Source organism: Carcharhinus amblyrhynchos, chromosome 5, assembly GCF_965287045.1.
Source record: "Carcharhinus amblyrhynchos chromosome 5, sCarAmb.v2.hapA, whole genome shotgun sequence".
Taxonomy (NCBI): domain Eukaryota; kingdom Metazoa; phylum Chordata; class Chondrichthyes; order Carcharhiniformes; family Carcharhinidae; genus Carcharhinus; species Carcharhinus amblyrhynchos.
In genome coordinates, this window is record NC_137328.1 from 87,614,476 (window position 1) to 87,633,488 (window position 19,013).

The window sequence follows — 19,013 nt, forward strand, 5'->3', positions numbered from 1 at the left end:
TCACATTGAACCTAAGCAAAAATTAAACAAGAAACATTTCAATGCTGCAGTGAGAATTATTAAGGTTTCATATTCAAAATTTGTTTTCATGGGTGATACATTATTTGCATCCACACAATAGAAAGTAAATTAATTAAATTATAGAAGAAAAACTATTCTGATCTTATTTATCAGATGAATATTTGAAATCTACAGTAAATTTTAGATTCTTGTCATTAAAAGATACAGAGGCATCCAAAAACACTGGAAGGTAGCTTTTAGCTTCTTAGCAAATTAATATGGTGCACAAGTTCACAAGAATTAGAGGTAGGGATAATGAATCACAGTGGGCTGATAAAAAGTTTATATGGCAAAAATTACAATTAAAATATTGCAAGTCAGAATTAAATGTTTTGAAAGTTGGAATGTTTTTACATTTAAACTATGTCAATTTGAAGCAACTTTAAACACCACAAATTTTTAAAAATTGAAATATCCGCATAACAGAAAAATTGAATCTAGCAATGGCTGATATATTGATTTTTGCAAAAAGAATAATGTTTAAATTCAGTTTAATTAAGTTGATGACCTCTATATCACTCTTTGAAAGCATCTATCACAAGTATACGAACATCAAAATCCTCAATTTCATAAAATACTTTGCAGACTGTGGAATTACTGATTTTAACATGCGCATTAAAAGGGACATCGATGTAAATAAAGACACAGATATAAATAGCCAAATGTTTAATTTTACTCTTTCCTCCAAATTACCAATGGTAAACTATTCTGATTCATTCAGCCTGTGCTCAACTGGATGCAGTGTTAAAGCTCTGATGTTTGTATTATTCACTCCTAAGTACTCAATATTTTCTGAAGCTCTAAAAGAAATGTGATAAATATTGTGCTGCACACAGTTTCAGACTCATAATCACTTGATCTTAAGTCAGAACTTCATACGCCCCACACAGGAGTCTATTATGAGCAGTTTCCATAGCAATGTCCTTAGCATCTTACTGTTCACACAGCACATTATTCAATTTTTACCTCCATCATGAATGAATTAGCCTCCGCTTTGAACTACCTGCAGTTGTAATTTAAATTAGATTTAGGCTGGCAGATTAAAGTGAATGAGTTTTTAAATTCTCAGAACACAATGGAATAATAATAATGAAGAAAATGACCATTTAAAACAGAGATTGCAGACTCACAGAAGCTTTACAGTGCAGAGGAAGACCATTTGATTCATCGAGGCTGTAGTGGCTCTCTGAAAGAGCATTCGACCTAGTACCACAGCCCTGCCTTATCCGCGTATCATTGCACACTCTTCCTTTTCATATAGCAATCCAATTCCTTTTTCAATGTCTCGACTTAACCTGTTTCCACCAACTTCTCAGGAAGTTTGTTCCAGACTCCAACCATTCCCTGAATGAAAAAAGTCTTTTCCTCACACTAATATTACTCCTTTTGCCAATCGTTTTGAATCTGTGCCATTTAGCCCTATAATAATAGCTTCACATATTTTCAATGGCTTCGGACATTGATTAAATGAACAGGTAAGTGACTGGTTGGTGAATTCTACACTCTCTTCCTCCAAACTGGAGCTGTGTTTAAATTACAACCATATAGATATAAGTACAGTATTAAATTTATAACTTGACTAGTATAATTACTGTACAAATGTTCATTGAGTGAGATTTTAAATTTTGAAACCTTAATTAAATACAACACAACATGTGTGGCATGTTGATGACGTGTTGCAGCTGTAGCATGTGAAAAATAGTGGACACCTATGTGATCCACAATAACCATATAAGCAGTAAATGTTGGCAACGCATATTGAAGAGCTTGAGCACTGTGAAATCCATGTATAGGTTATGCACTACTATGTTCTACAAGTATCCCTTCACTGGTCAATATATACATTGAGGTCCGACAACTCTACATGCTATTGCCCTCATCCGCAATGTCAGAAATGTTTGCCCACCATTCCAGCTTAATGCCAAAAGAGAGCACTTCAAATCCAATTTGTGGAATAAAGGTTATCCCGATAAGATAATTGCTCGTTGTGTATTACACATACTCATGAATGAGCCTAACCGTACCACTTTCAGACTTGAAATGTGCCCAGTTTATCTCAAATACACTCTGGTGGGGTGTAGAATTTGAGCAATAGTAGTTTCACACTGTCACTATGCAATAGCAACACAAGTGTTATTTTCCATTAGCAGAATGCAATCAACAAGCTAAAAAGACACTCTTATTACTTGGTAAGTGGGGGGTTTTCAAAAGTGTGTTAACCAGAGATCAGGGTAAGCACATTCCTCTTAGAGTGAAGAGCAAGGCTGGTAGAAATGGTAAACCCTGGATGACTCGGGACATTGATGCCCTGGTCAAGAAGAAGGAGGAAGCATATGGATGCATAGGAAGCTGGGATCCCTTGAAGAGTATGGAGGATGCAGGGTTCAGAGACAAATCAGTAGGACAAAAAGGGGACATGCGATTGTTCTGGCAGATAAAGCAGAGGAGAATCCAAAAAGCTTCAACAAATACGTAAGACTAACTAGGGAGAGAGTAGAACCTCTTAAAGATCAACAAGGTCATCTATGTGCAGATCCACAAGAGATGGGTGAGATCCATAACAAATAAGGTGCTGGAAATCTTAAAGTGCATCAAGGTAGATAAATCCTGGAACCTGATGAAGTGTATTCCAGGACATCATGGGAGGCTAGGGAGGAAATCACAGGTCCCCTAACAGAGATATTTGAATCGTTGATAGTCACAGGTGAGGTGCCTGAAGATTGGAGGGTGGCAAATGTTGAGCCTTTGTTTAAGAAAGGCTACAGGGAAAAGCCTGGGAACTACAGACCGGTGAGCCTCACGTCTGTTGCGGGTAAATTGTTCGAAGGTATTTTGAGAGATAGGATCTACAGGCATTTAGAGATGCAAGCACTGTTCAGGGACAGTCGGCATGGCTTTGTGAGTGGAAAATCATGTTTCATAAAGTTTTTTTGAAGGGGTAACCAAGAAGGTAGATGGGGGCAGTGCAGTTGATGTCGTCTACATGGACTTTAGCAAGGCCTTTGACAAGGTACCGCATGGTAGGTTGTTGCATAAGGTTAAATCTCATGGGATCCAGGGAGAGGTAACCAAACAGATACAAAATTGGCTTGATGACAAAAGCCAGAGGGTCGTTGTAGAGGGGTATTTTTCAAACTGGAGGCGTGTGATCAGCAGTGTGCCTCAGGGATTGGTGCTGTGTCCACTGTTATTTATCATTTATATCATTGATTTGGATGAGAATTTAATAGGCATAGCTAGTAAGCTTGCAGATGACACCAAGATTGGCAGTATAGTCAACAGTGAAGAAAGTTATCTAGGATTGCAATGGGATCTTGATCAATTGGGCCAGTGGTCTGACGAAAAGCGAATGGAGTTTTATTTAGATAAATGCGAGGTAACCCTTCCACTTTGGCAGGAATAATAGTAGGAGGGATTACTATTTAAAGGGCGAAAAGCTGCAGCATGCTACGGTGCAAAGGGACCTGGGGGTCCTTGTGCATGAGTCGCAAAAACCCAGTCTGCAGGTGCAGCAGGTGATCAGGAAGGCAAATGGGATGCTGGCCTTTATAGCGAGGGGGATAGAATATAAAAGCAGGGGGGTCTTGCTGCAATTGTACAGGGCACTGGCAAGGCCACAGCTGGAGTACTGTGTGCAGTTTTGGTTGCCGCATTTGCGCAAGGATATTTTGGCCTTGGAAGGAGTGCAGAGGAGGTTCTCTAGGCTGATACCGGAGATGAGGGGGTTGGACTATGAAGAAAGACTAAATAGACTGGGTTTGTACTCGTTGGAGTTTAGAAGGATGAGGGGGGATCTTATAGAGACGTATAAGGTAATGAAAGGGATGGATAGGGTAGAGGTAGAGAGATTCTTCCCACTCAGAAAGGGCAGCAGGACTAGAGGGCACAGCCTCAAGATAAGGGGGGGGGGGGGCAGTTTAGAACGGAGTTGAGGAGGAACTTCTTCACTCAAACGGTGGTGAATCTCTGGAATTCTCTGCCTGTTGAAGTGGTGGAGGCTACCTCGCTAAATATATTTAAGACACGGGTCGATAGGTTTTTGGTAGGCAAGGGAATTAAGGGTTATGGGGAGAAAGCGGGAAAGTGGAACTGTGCCACTTCAGATCAGCCATGATCTTATTGAATGGTGGGGCAGGCTCGAAGGGCTAGATGGCCTACTCCTGCTCCTATTTCTTATGTTCTTATGTTCTTAACTCAGTTTGGTAGATTGAACCAGGGCAGGACTTACTCAGTTAATGGTGGGGCATTGGGTAGAGTTATAGAATAAAGAGATCTCGGGTACAGGTTCATAGCTCCTTGAAAGTGGAGTCACAGGTGGATAGAATGGTGAAGAAGGCATTCGGCATGCTTGGTTTCATTGGTCAGAAGATAGAATACAGGAGTTAGAATATTTTGTTGAAGTTGTACAAGACATTGGCAAGGCCACACTTGGGATGCTGTGCGCAGTTCTGGTTAGCCTATTATAGAATGGATGTTTTAAACTAGAAAGAGTGCAGAAAAGATTTACTAGGATGCTACTGGGATTTGATGGTTTGAGTTATAAGGAGAGACTGGATAGACTGGGACATTTTTCTCTGGAGTGTAGGAGGCTTTGGGGTGATCTTATCGAGGTCTATAAAGTAACGATGGGCATTGATTAGCTAGTCAATATCATTTCCCAGGGGTGGGGGAGTCTAAAACTAGAGAGTATAGGTTCAAGGTGAGAAGAGAGAGATACAAAAGGGTCCAGAGGGGCAATTTTTTCACACAGAGGGTGGTGAGTGTCTGGAACAAGCTGCCAGAGATAGTAGTAGAGGCGGGTACAATTTTGTCTTTTAGAAAGCACTTAGATAGTTACATGGGTAAGATGGGTATAGAGGGACATGGACCAAATGCAGGCAATTGGGACTAGTTTAGGGGTTTAAAAAAGGACGGCATGACAAGTTGGGCCAAAGGGATTGTTCCCATGTTGTAAACTTCAAATATCTATAAATAAAAGAGTAATATGGTATATGAACTTCAGTGCCAGAACAATGCTGAGTACGTGTGCTGCATGACCCAATTACAGGAGGACTGTACCAAACTGCATGGGGGTTGATTCTCTGGCCCTGTTTGGGCAAGCTGAATTCCCATCAGGGTTGGAGACTTTCACTGAGGGCCATTATGGGATTTGTAATGGGCAATCTCATTTTGAGATTCTCTCCATCCCTAGCCAGCTATGGAACCTGGTTCATGTCCCCAGTTAGCATATTTAAATTCTAATTTAGTTATTTAGAATTGGCTTTCAGACAAATTCATCTGGCTCCTTTAATTCTCTCACCCATTAGCACAACATGAAGCCAACAGGAATCACTGCTGGCCTCCAAAAATGGAGACCAGATGTGATGACCATGCCGGGGGGCTCAGAGGCCATTGTAGCCCTTGGGTGGTCGGGGACATGGCTGGACTGTGCCCTGGCACTGCCCCTTGGCAGTACCAAATCTTACAAAGAGTGCTCCAATCTTTGAGGAGCCAGCTTTGCCAGTGTCTTTAGGTCCCACTCATCTCATTCATGGTGCAAATCACCATAACCTCCAAAGAAATATCTCAGTGTGAGTGGATTGCAAACAGGATCGCACCGAACCACCTGGTGGAAATTGCACTATGTTGGACATTTCTGGCTGTTTGCAATAGACAGAATACAGACCATAGTCAACCAGCTTTGCTTGCAAGACACAGAACATAACAACTAACATTAGATGAGATTCCACAACTAAGCAGCATTTGTTGAACAGATGAAAAGCTACCATTCAAAGCACTTCTTCTCTCAGAGAATTCCAGCACTGTTTGACAAGTGATTGTCAATTTTATGGCAGGCTCTTCACCTCTCTAAGACATCAGTCCTCTCCAGCTGTACTCTTCTGCTGCCACGCCATGGGAGCAGTTTATAGAACTCCAATTTGCAACTCCGTAGGGGGCAGGATCAGAGTCCACACCACAATCTCCAATCACATAAGCAACACCAGAAGCAGCACTAGCTGCCACCTCTTCAATCTCACATCCACAGTAAATGGGATGGGCATCAAGATTCACCTGGAAGAAAGCGAGACAGCCAACACATCCACAGGCAGATGATCAATTCTCTTGACGTGTATATGCACCGGAACTCAGGCTCTTAGACAAGTTGCAGCTGATACCTGCAGTCTCCTGAAACAAGACTCCTTTTCCTAGTGCGGTAGATGCACATGCAAAGTGCAAAGAGTATTGTTCCAAGAAGCACGATGGAGAAGAATGTTGTGCAAGTCAGATTGTGGGGTGCCCCATCAAGGTGCCACCCAATAACCACATGCTCCCTATGTGTGACGCTGAGGCATAGGTGGGAGAAGCAATAAGCTGTGGGTGAGTGTGGTTGATTGTTGCTGGAATGGGGATGTCAGTTGTCTGTAAACAGTGGAATGGCTGAATGTGCAAAGTATATTCTAAGGATATTTCCAGAGTGGCTCAAGATCTGGCCTCAAAACTTGGCTGTGCATCTGGAGAGATACACATTGGTCTGACAAATTGTGGGAAAGTTTTGCCAGACTCTTGGCAAAGCTCACCAATTAGTAAATTGTGTTCTTGACCTGCAAATGATCCCACTGTTGTGGTAGAGACAAGTGCAGAGGATTCCACTCATAAAGGCTAATGTATTTGGTGAGGACCCTCTGAGCATTTCTAATGTCCTTATTTTTACTTTCCAGTTTAGTCAATTTTTGTTTGTTCATTTCAAAATCAAAATGTAAACTGATTACGCTGAGAGGACAAATTTATCTTTGCAATAGTGATATGCATCACTGGCACCCAGTTTCTCTTACTATATCATGTTAACTTGTTTGTACCTGTAATACTTACAACTTAAACACATGGTCGATATTTTATGAAGTATTTGCCCTCATGTGGAATTGTCCCATTTAACTTGAAAAGGATTTAATAAGAAAATAAAGTTACCTGCAGCCTTAGGTAAAATACAAAAGTTTCATCTGCTTCTGGAAAATCATCGTCCTTAACTGCAACATACACGGTTTTGTTGGTTTCTGTTGTCAGTAATAGGGCTGCTGCAGATGTGTCCTCAAAATCGCCAGTATCTTCCCCTTGAAGCTGAGAAGATTCGTAAAGAGTACATGAACTTGTATCATTTTGCATGCTTTCAAAATCACATTCAGGAAAGTTTTCAGGGACCTTTGATCGGCACAGAAATGCTAACCCAAATCTAACTTCTTTGCTTCCAAAAATGATTAGATCAACAATTGCTATGCAAGTTCTACTCAACATAACTTTAAATCTTTTTTTCAAAAAAACAATTATTGCTTCAAATGTCATCAAATACAAAGGGTAGGACTGTAATTACATCAATATTACTTATTTTCATTGAAATTATTCATTTCAAATTGGTTTAAATGGTGTGGCTCATTAACAAAATAGATGCAGATATCGCAGAAGACTTTATCAGTAACTGGTTCTGCTGTAGAAAAAAAATCTTTCAACAAGTTATGTCGAGACATTTTTAACTCTTTCAGTTTGATTGGAAATGGAATAGTGCAGTCTGGTTTTGTTTAATTTTCCCTTTGCGGAGCAATATTTGTTGGTGGAGCTAAAATAGTAGTCTGTATTGGTGATTATGAACTCATACACAATTCCACAGTTTACCAATTATACTATTGTGCCACCTCTTGAAACAACAACTTTCATTTATATTGCAACTTTAAAGGGGATAAAACATCACTTCACAGGATCTTAAGGGAAAGAATTCCAAAAGGTTCAAGGCCAGGAGAGCATTAGAATAATTGTGTCTCGAGGGAACAAAGGCATGAATGAGGATTTTAGCAGATGAACTGAGGCAATGACAGAGGTAGGCAACTTTATGTAAATAGAAGTAGTTGGTAATGGAGAGGATATTAACAGATACTTCTCCATGAATATAAGGAACCTTCTTATATTATGATTCATGACCTTCAACTGGATTAGTGAGTAATCATTCACATAAAGGTGTATCTTACCCCCAGTTTAAATTACAGCAATAAGTAGTATTGAACAATGGATAATAGACAAATACTTTTAGAATAGTTTGCAGGAATGTTGTATCAGCCGGTTAATATACCAAACAGCAATCACCAGCTAAATAAAGATCTATAATGGTCAAACTAATAATTTCCATATTTCTGTTTCTTCCTAACATGTAAGGTTTTTGCAAATAAAATGTATAAGTCTATATCATATACAGTATTATCGACTGTAAACTTGTCATTTGATCCCTTACACTGACAAAATGGCACAACAGTGTCAAAAGTAAATGACTGTTTTAATTAAGGTCCAATGGCACTAAATAATTTACCAACACTTTGTGAATTTGTGAATTAAAAATATTATTCAAATTCAACCTTCATGGCACTTCAATGACAAATAATTCTACATACATTTGGAAAGAAATTTTCTCATCTTTTAAAATATTCATTTTTGTCTTATTTTATGGCAGAAATTCAATAAGCTTATTTCTTGAATCAAAAAGGTGATCCTGTACAAATAGGTATATATATGCTCTTCTAAATTAGGAAATTGGAAACACAAAGGGACTTGGGAGTCATTCTTCAAGATTCTCTTAAGGTTAACATGCAGACTCAGTCGTCAGCAAGGAAGGCAAATGCAATGTTAGCATTCATGTCAAGAGGGCTAGAATACAAGAGCAGGGATGTAGTTCTGAGGCTGTATAAGTTCTGGTCAGACCCCGTTTGGAGTATTGTGAACAGTTTTGGGCCCCATAGCTAAGGGAGGGTGTGCTGGCCTTGGAAAGTGTCCAGAGGAGGTTCACAAAAATGACCCCTGGAATGAAGAGTTTGTCATATGAGGAATGGTTGAGGTCTCTGGGTCTGTACTTACTGGAGTTTAGAAAAATAAGGGGGGATCTTATTGAAACTTATAGAATACTGTTAGGCCTGGATGGAGTGGATGTGGAGACAATGTTTCCACTAGTAGGAAAAACTAGAACTAGAGGGCACAACCTCAGGCAAAAGGGACGATCTTTTAAAACAGAGATGAAGAGGAATTTCTTCAGCCAGAGAGTGGTGAATCTGTGGAATTCTTTGCTGCAGAAGGCTGTGGAGGCCAGGTCACTGAGTGTCTTTAAGGCAGAGATAGATAGGTTCTTGATTAATAAGGGGGTCAGATGTTATGGGGAAAAGGCAGGAGACTGGGGATGAGAAAAAAACAGCCATGATTGAATGGCAGAACAGACTCAGTGGGCCGACTGGCCTAATTCTGCTCCTATGTCTTATGGTCTTCTGGTTTCTTATGACCAAGGTTTTCACAAATGTGAATAAGTTACGAGGGAAAGCCTAACTCACATGTGCCACATGTCCATTTTGTCTTTGAAACAAAGTTAATGAAAAGGAATACTGGACAGAATATACAAAGAATGGCTGATCCGTTTCAAATCCTTTAAAAGTTAAATGTCCCACTCAAACAGTCCAAGTGTATGTCATCCTGAATGTGTCAACAGTTTACATAAATGCTACAGTTCAAGTATGGATTTGCACTTGAACTGAACTGACAGAACTTTTCAGGACTAGATCTTGTTAGATGATTATAATGGAATCCTATAGAGCAGAAGGAGGCCATTCAATCCATCGAGTCTGCAACAACCACAATCCCACCCAGGCCCTATTCCCATAACACCATGCATTTACCCTAGTTAGTCCCCCAACACAAAGGGGCAATTTAGAATGGCCAATCCATCTAACCCGCACATCTTTGGACAATACATAACAAATTTAAATTTTTAGTGCTTGCTCATTTTGTGATGTTCTGTGGTTGAGCCATTTGCATCACTTCCATTAATACAATAGTTTCCAATCAATTTCACCTATAGAATCTAAATGCAGCACACAATCTACTTCTAAAAATTCAACTTTACTAAAAACCCCAAAAATGTACACTGTGACACCTGTGCTTGCACACAGTGTGTGAGGGATGTGAAGTCTCGGTCATAGTTTGAGATATCCAGTTTCATACAATTCAGGGGATGGACATCTTGAGACAATGCAATGCAATGGACTTCATTTTCACTTGGGGAAAAAAATCCATCTCACATATATGGAACCAAAGTAGGTCTTCACTTTGAGTGTTCATGATGTCAGAAGGGGATACTTCTGCTTATAAGACTCTAAGTCTTTGCTCCTGGACCTAACTTTCAGCTCTGGCATTTTGCACAGTGATGATTTCCATGTAAAATCCACTGCTTTCTTCAAACGCCTGTTGAAATTTTGCTGTCAGTTCTCCAATGTTTTGATTTAATTTATTATTGTTGCCTGTATGAGTATACAGAATTTCTTGCGCACTATATAAACAAAGCATACCGTACATATGGAAAGAAAGGAGAGTGTGCGAAAAGGATTTGAGACAAACATAATGAGTTGTTATATCTTGTCTATCTCCTGAAATCAATTGTTGAATTCCTTTTCCAATTGGTTCAAATGGTCACAGAATTTGCTTGGATGGAACTCTTTAGGCGGAATTCTCCCAAAAATATTCTCAGTGTCGAATTTGTGTGAAAATTGGAGTAATTCACATTGGTTTTTCAGTGGGAGTTCAGAGAAGAACCTCTCACACTCTGTGCACTGCAGAAGCCACCAGTGTGAATATCATTAAACTTCAGGGGGAGGGGCGTGGAGAGGCTGGCAGCATAGCGCTGAGCAGGCTACTGTGCATGCCAGCAGCAGGAAGCTGCTATGCCTCTAGAACACTAACCAGAATTCCTCAGGGTAGGATGCAAAGCCCAACAAGTTTCAGTTTTTCAGTGAGGTTAGCTAACTCTTAGTGTTTACTGATGTCTGAGTGGCTTTTTCAGAAATCCATGGAATCTTTCTTCGTCACATCTGCCAATTATTGTGCAGTATGGCATGTTCATCCACAGTGTGCCTGTTATCTTAAATGTACTTTATATCCTAATATTCAGCATTAATACAAGATAGATAGTGTAATTTGTTTCATCTTTAGTACCTTGTATAGTCAGGTTTAGTTGTGTTTGTTCAAACCCCATTGAGTCTTGTGGCTATGTTCACTTAGCTAGTGTCCTGAGTTTCTAATTTTGTCTAAATTATTGGTCAAGATCTTGGGAATGCTGTGCAGGATCATAATTCCTCTTAAACATCTCAGATTTTTATTCCCCATCGTTGGTCTTCAGTTGCCAAGGCCCTAAGTATTGTAATTCTTTCCCTAAAACTGAGCCTCTGTTTTCTCTTTTAAGAGGCTCCTTATAACGAACCTCTTTAACAAAGCTTTTACTTATAGGCCCTAATATCTCTTTCTAGAGTTCAGTCAAATTTAATTTGATAACACTCCTGGACTTTAAGATATTTAACTGCACTATAGTTACTATATAAGACGTTTCTATTGTCTTGTTCTGATCACATTCTTGGTTTTGAGTTTTAGAAGTACATGAACAGTAAGTAGACTTATCTTGATCCTTAAAGAGCTCTTGTACCTTATTCCCTGCTTCCCCACCCCAGCTGAAGAAGAACCGTCAGTCATCCAACTGCAATCCATGGAGTAAAAGCTGCCTGGCTTATCAACTGGTGAAGGCCTCACTATTTACCATGGATAAATAATGACAGAGGCAGAATGAGACACTTAGGTGGCCAATTTAAGTGGCCAATCTACTAATTGGCCACTTAAAGGCCTTAATAGGCCAAAGGGTGGGTGGGCTGCCTGATGTCTCACCCGCCCATTCTAAAATGGGAGACAGGTCAGAGCACAAAGCCAATGGGAAGGTCAAATCCAACCAACAAACCAGAAAGTTCAAGTTGAATATCACCACATTAACCACCAGGGGAAGGTGATTGAATGCAATTTATGACCCAAGCCAGAAACTCCAAGGTGTTTTGTGAAGTTAGCCTAGACCCTATGTATTACATTTGCTTTTTGCTTGAGTGAGCATAAGGTGGTTCACTCAAGGTATGATTCAAGGAAGCTTTTATCAAACTAAGTTGATTTAAGAACACAGTTACAATATAACAAAAAGAATTAGCATAACTTTTAGAACATAGAACATAGAACATTACAGCGCAGTACAGGCCCTTCGGCCCTCGATGTTGCACCGACCAGTGGAACCAAACTAATGACCCTCTAACCTAATTTTACTAATTACAAGACTTGAACATGACACAGTCTAATTCTTAACAGCTAGCTATCTATGTTTTCCCAATGTAAAGCAATCCCCAGAAATAAACACCCTTCTCCAGACTAAGTTAGCACTAAAGCGAGTATGTTCACATGATGCTGGATTTGCAGCTTTCAATTCCTATATGAATTGATCATTTAAATGTTGAATCAAATCGCCGAGGCTCCCAGTTTTGGGACTTTAAGAAAGCCTCTGGAGAGAGAGAAATAGAGAGACACAACTTTCTTCTACCAGCTTCTGGCAGCAATTGAATACAAAACTAAGACTTAGAATGCTCTGTGAAAAACAGCTGTCCCCAGGCACATCCCCTGACCTGTCAATTATCCCCAAATCTAGGGCTACTCAGCAATCCCAAAGGACCATTGAAACTGCAGAACACTGCATTACTTCAGATTAAAATCAACCTGATATCAATTATACTGCTTCAGCGACAATAAAAGACATGGGCTATAGACAACACAGTGCTGACAAAACATCCTGCAGAGAAACATGATTAAAATGAATGTCTTAAAGGCTTACTACCATCACAGCTGTGTGAAACTTTGCCATACAGTTTTCAGGTATTTAATTTACTTATAAAAATTATGAGAACAATAAATTAAATGTGGTGCCAATCACATCTGTGAAAGCAAGATATACAGGAATTACATTACAATGTTAATCCAAAGAAACATAAAAATCTGTTGGTGCTGCAATTCTGTCCATCTGATATGAAGCTGTGAATGACCAGAATTTCTGATAGTCCAACACTGACAGGACTAAAATCAACATGCTTCGCCCCCACCTGAGAATTGAGAGCCCGGATGCTAATCCAATTCCCTTCCCAGATGTTCCCCACCAGAACTCGCCCCATGGGGTACAACCCAAGTGTTTTTAGTATCTTGTCCAACTCCAAGCTTAATTGCAAACTCAATGATGAGTATTACCTACTTTATCTCTTAAGCATTGCCTATCTCTGCACTTACATCATCCCAAAATTGCTGGAACTATGATAAAAGCTTTTCTCCGCTGAGCTTTTCTCTGACTTCTCTATTACCCTTCACACTTTTCTAAAATTCCAACTTGCCAAAATCCCACATTCCACACAGACTCTTGTTCATCTGTCACCAAAGTTATTACTGACCTCCAGTCCTCAGTGTAATATTGTACATTATATCAGCCACAAGCCACTGCGGCTAATAATCCAGATGCGGAAATACTGCAGCTGTTGAAAATAAAACAAGGGAATGCTGGAAATACTCAACAGATCTGGCAGCATCTGTGGAGCTAACATTTTAGATAAGGTGCTTTCATGAGATCTTTCATCTGTTCTGTCAACTGGTCAGAAATGTTGGGGGAATCATAGCGGGTGGAGGGTGCAAACTATGCAAACGTCATTGACCTCAGGCAGGATTTTCCAGTTTTGGGGTGGGAGCAACTGAAAAATCCCTCCATTTAAATTCTGTTTTCTCCCTTCATAAATGTTGTCAGAGCTGATGAGTTTTTGCAGCATTTTTTTGTATTTATTTAGTTTAAACCGCTCACAGCTAATTGGGAATCTGGTTGTAGCTAATTGTATTTTTGATTAATAAATAATGAGGTGGCATGGTGGTAACACACCTCCGGGTGCTCTGGTTTCCTCCCACAGTCCAAAGACATGCTGGTTAGGTGCACTGGCCATGCCAAATTCTCCCTCAGTGTGCCCAAACAGGCACCATAGTGCGGCGACTAGGGGACTTTTACAGTAACTTCACTGCATGTTAATGTAAGCCTACTTGTGACTAATAAATAAACTTTACTTAAAAAAAGAGCAATAAACACCATCATTGGACATAGAATCATAGAAATTATAGGCATGGAAGCAGACCATTCTGTTCCCTGTGCATTCAATCTTCACCTGTGCAAGGTATCCGCATGTGTACCTAAACTTTGGTGAATTTGTTGGTAAAATGGTAAAACGGATTTTTTTTTATATTGCAGCTTACCCATACTTACTTCTTTACTGGTTATCAGTTAAAATGTTAAGGGCCAAGGTGAAAAACCATGAAAAGAGCAACTTTGGACCAGAATTTTCTGCAACAATGATACTGATGACAAATACCACAATTCACAATGTTGGGTGCTACAATCATCCAGTAGGGAATCGGCACTAAAATTTACAGAATAAATAGGAGCAACAATAGGCCATTTGGCTGCTCAATCCTGCTCAATGATTCAATAAGATTATGGTTGATCGGATCGTGGCCTTAATTCCACATTCTTCCAGCTGACCCTGGAGGCAGAGCGTAGGTAGTCACAGATGAGGGTAAGTGCCAAAGCAAGCTGGTTAAAAGGCCCACCTTAATTCTCTGAAACTTCATCCTAGATGCATTACAGGCCCTCTAGCCTTCACCCTTCACAAAATATAAACAAAAATCCTGGTGTAGCTCCCACTCGTACATACTTGATAGCATTCATAATGACTTGGTTTCCTCCCACAGTTGAAAAGATGTGCTGGTTAGGTGCATTGTTCATGCTAAATTCTCCCTCAGTGTGCCCAAACAGGTGCCAGATTGTGGCGACTCGGGGATTTTCACAGTAACTTCACTGCGGTGTTAATGTAAGCCTACTTGTGACACTACTAAATAAACATAACTTACAACATAATAGCCCTCTCGGTAAACACCAGCAAATAACTCTATTGAAACTGCACATTAAATGCTAATTTTCTTTCTAACCTACATCAGATGGCTAGTCAATCAAAGCAGTTCACAAGATTTTTTTTATTCAGCAGGAACAGTTCCAGCCTGTATTTTTAATGTTTAAAGAGCAAGGCATTTAAAAAAAACTTGAAATTGTGGCACTTAAATAGATCTCAAGAATATTTATTTCAACTCCATCAATTGTTAAAATGTTTACAACAACCAAAATATGGTCTGTTTAAACTGAACAGATCAATTGGTCCTGCTGATTTCAGGGTTCCTGTCTGTGTGAGTCACACCCTGCCCGTTTTTTCCTACTGGCAAAAGCTGGACCTGTCAGAAATTGGGACTGGACTTCCACCTCTGGGTCCTGTCCAACATTTCTAAAGGCCAATGGAGTCTTCCCAACAATGTGAGAATCTAGCACATAGTATCCTCTTCACAACTTGCTTTCTTACTGATTCTATCAGCAAATTTGGCCACCCTACGTTCAAATCTTCAATCTAACTAATTGTGAATAGTTGAGGCCCCAGCACTGACCCCTATGGAATTCCACTGGTTACAGTTTGTCAGCTTGAAAATAATTCATTTATCGCCACTCCCCATTTCCTGTTAGTTAGCCATTCCAAGCCAATATATTAGGCCCAATACTTGGGCTCTTTGCTGGTGCAGTAGCCTTTTATGCGGCACCTTATCCATGGTCTTTCTCAAATAGCAGTGTTACATTTTCCAATCCATTGAAACTTTCCAGAACCTAGAGAGTTTTGGAAGATTGTAACCAATGCATTCAATATGTCTGTAGCCACTTCTTTCAAGAGCCTAGGCTGCAGGCTATCAGGTCCAGGGGGCCTGTTAGCTTCTCACCCTATTAGTTTTCCCATTATATTTTTCTCTAGTGACCACAATTGTTTAAGTTCCCTCCTCCCTCCCTTTAGTCTCCCAATTTCCTACTGTTCTAGGGCTGCGCATTCCTGAAGCCTAGTTCCTACTTCTAAAACAACGTATTTTACCAGATTCTGTCGTGGTCTCTTCTTGTATCCAATCTCTTTGGACAACATTGTTTAGAAAAACAAATAAAATTAACTTTGCTACACTGCTATAATTATATTAAGAACTGATATTTCCATTTTAAAATAGAAAAACTCTCCAGAACATTAAGCATTAAGATAAATTTTATATTTTGCCCAGTGCTTCAAATATAATTTATGGCAGAACTCCCCTTCAGGTATTTACAATGCGTAAAATGTCGAGTGAAAGCATAACAAGTTGTCACAATTCAACAGCAGGATTGCCGCGACAATCTCTGTCCCTTACCAGTAAGAGTGCTGTGACATTGGCTGGTGTTCCAGTCCTTTCAATAACCAGGCGTATAACTGAGGTGCTTGTTTCATTCACCACAAACTTTGTTTGACCTGCTAATTTTACTTCTGTATTTCCGAAAGTGAGAGAGACACAAAGAACCAAAACAAGTTCAGCCACCGAGAAAACAGCAGGCATTCCTATAAAGAGAAATGAGAGAAAAAATAGAAGTTTAAACTAGGAACAGTGATGATGCACAAATTGTTTAAGTAAATATTTTTAGATTCGTAGAGAATTTTCTCCAAATAATTTTGAAGACACTTGGGAAAAAGGTTTTCTCATTAATTTTAATATTGGTCTTCTTATTTACTCTATGATAATTCCATTGGCCTATACAATGCCTCCTTTTCATTACTAATCCCCTCACCTAGGGGGAAGCGATGGCTTAGTGGTATTGTCGCTAGACTATTAATCCAGGAAACTCAGCTAATGTTCTGGGAATCTGGGTTTGAATCCCACCATGGCAAATAGTGGAATTTGAATTCAATAAAAAATACTTGAAATTAAGAATCTACAGATGATCATGAAACCATTGTCGATTGTTGGAAAAACCCTTCAGGTTCACTAATGTCCTTTAGGGAAGGAAATTTGGTGTCCTTACCTGGTCTGGCCTACATGTCACTCCAGAGTCACAGCAATGTGGTTGACTCCCAACTGCCCGTTGAACAAGAGAAATGACAATAAATGCCAGTCAAAATGCCCATGTCCCACAAATGAATTTTTAAAAACTCTCCTTTTCTGGAGATCCTTCCACTTTCACTTCTGTCACCAAATATGAGGAGCTCACAGATATTTTGTCTCAAAAGTTAAGGCTTTTTAGTCCACTACCTCTGGATCCTTGTGCGTTTCTGTCTCCCTGATGCCATTAACAACCTGTTTCTCTGCAATTCATGACACCTTTCATCATCGCCAAGAGAAATACCAGCTGCCCCCTCAACCTTGCTTCAACCCAATGACTCTGTAGTCTAATTTTTACCATTGGGATCACTGGCAAAGTCAGCATCTATTGCACATCCTGCATTGTCCTTCAGAAGATGGTGGTGAGTTGTTTTCTTAAAACACTGCAGTCCATGTGGACTAGATACACCCACAATGCTATTAGGAAGAGAGTTCCAGGGCTCTGGCCCAGCAACGGTGAAGGAACAGAAATATCATTCCAAGTCAGGATGGTGTGTTACTTGGAGGAGAACTGGTAGGTGGTGGTGTTCCCTCTATGTGTGTGGCCCTTGTCCTTTAGGTTCTTGAATCGTGAATTCAGAAGCTGCTGTCGAAGAAGGTTTGATGAGATGCTGCAATGCATCTTGTAGATGTAATCAATTTTTCCTTTTCCCCATCAAAACTATCAGAGCCAGTTTCCTTTGCAAAACCCTACCTTCTGCCCTTCCACCAGTCCATCCCTAATCTTTCTTTTCGCTTCAACCTCCTTTCCTAGCTCAGTGCCTGTCGCTCCCACCATAATTTATCCAAATCCCTTTGATCTAGAATCCCTTCAAGTGCTCTATCAACAGCCTCTGCATTACCACCAACACAGTAAAAAGTCTGACAACACCAGGTTTTAGCCCAACCGATTTATTTGTTTATTTATTTACCACTATCAAATAAATCGGTTGGACTAAAACCTGGTGTTGTCAGACTTTTTACTGTGTTTACCCCAGTCCAACGCCGGCATTACCATCAACACACATGCTCTTCAACATCACTGTGGATGTGAAAAAGGTTTGCCCATGATATCCACTTCTGTCACAGGCACGCATGTTAAATGCCACACATGTTAGATGCTATAGAATGACTCTACCTCTATTCCCCTCCTTCCTACCCCATCAGAGTCAGTACATCTGCTCCAATTATTTTTCCTCCTAACCAACAAGTATAACTCAAGAGTGTCCAAAATTCCCTTCCCTGGTCCTTATACCATTATGTTTTTTCTTCTTTTATTAATGTCACAAGGAGGCTTACATTAACACTGTAATGAAGTTACTGTGAAAATCCCCTAGTTGCCACACTCTGGCACCTGTTTGAGTACACTGAGGGAGAACTATACTACAGCAATGGACCAAAAGCCATTATGGCAACATTGTGGCACAATGGCTGGTACTGCTGTCTCATAATGCCAGGGACCCGGGTTTAGTTCTGGTCTTGGGTGACTGTCTTTGTGGAGTTTGCACTTTCTCCCCGTGTCTTCATGGGATTCCTCTTGGTGCCCCAGTTTTCTCCCACAGTCCAAGAATGTGCAGGTTAAGTGGATTGGCTATGATGAATGTGCAAGGTTACAGGGATAGGGTAGAGGTGAGGGCCTGGGTGAGAGGAACTTTCAGAGAATCATGAGCATTGACCTTTTTCAATGTATTGGACATACATCTGATCTTGTAATTTTCCTGTTTTATATTCGTGTACTGTAACAATCATACAATTGGATAACCAGCGGGGCAGCAATATTTAGCTATTTAGAGTGGAGCAAAGAAAGCAAAGAGGTTCCCATTTGATGACTGGGTGCTAGGTGTTCAAAACATTGTTCAAAGTATCTGGGAAAGGAAGGAGAAAATATATGGAATAGATGGCTCTTCCACTGAAATACCATGTGCAGCTGATATGGGAGGAAATCTAGCAGTGGGTCAGTGTTGTTCCCTGTAAGACAAGCACCAACCATAAGTGGACATGAAAGAATGCCAGTCCACCAAACCTCACCCTCTTGTTAGTGAGAATTCTGCAGGAAGAATGTCAAGCAATAATAATGATCCCCAATTCAGGGAAATAGGGTCTGTTTG

The 19,013-nt window shown here is 40.1% G+C and overlaps 1 protein-coding gene across 7 annotated transcripts in view; it reads right to left on the reverse strand.

Annotated features, from left to right (window-relative positions):
- The window catches only part of adgrv1 (adhesion G protein-coupled receptor V1), a 524,573-nt gene that overhangs the window by 498,397 nt on the left and 7,163 nt on the right, over window positions 1-19,013 (reverse strand). For all 7 annotated transcript variants that reach the window (XR_013886686.1, XM_080189140.1, XM_080189139.1 and 4 more), the window contains exons 2-3: window positions 16,204-16,388; window positions 7,006-7,155 (exon numbers count right to left, since the gene is read on the reverse strand). Coding sequence is in view for 6 of the 7 variants with exons in the window: in XM_080189140.1 (XP_080045266.1) it covers window positions 7,006-7,155; window positions 16,204-16,386 (333 nt within the window). In the remaining variant the exon portion in view is untranslated. The remainder of the gene's footprint in view (window positions 1-7,005; window positions 7,156-16,203; window positions 16,389-19,013) is intronic.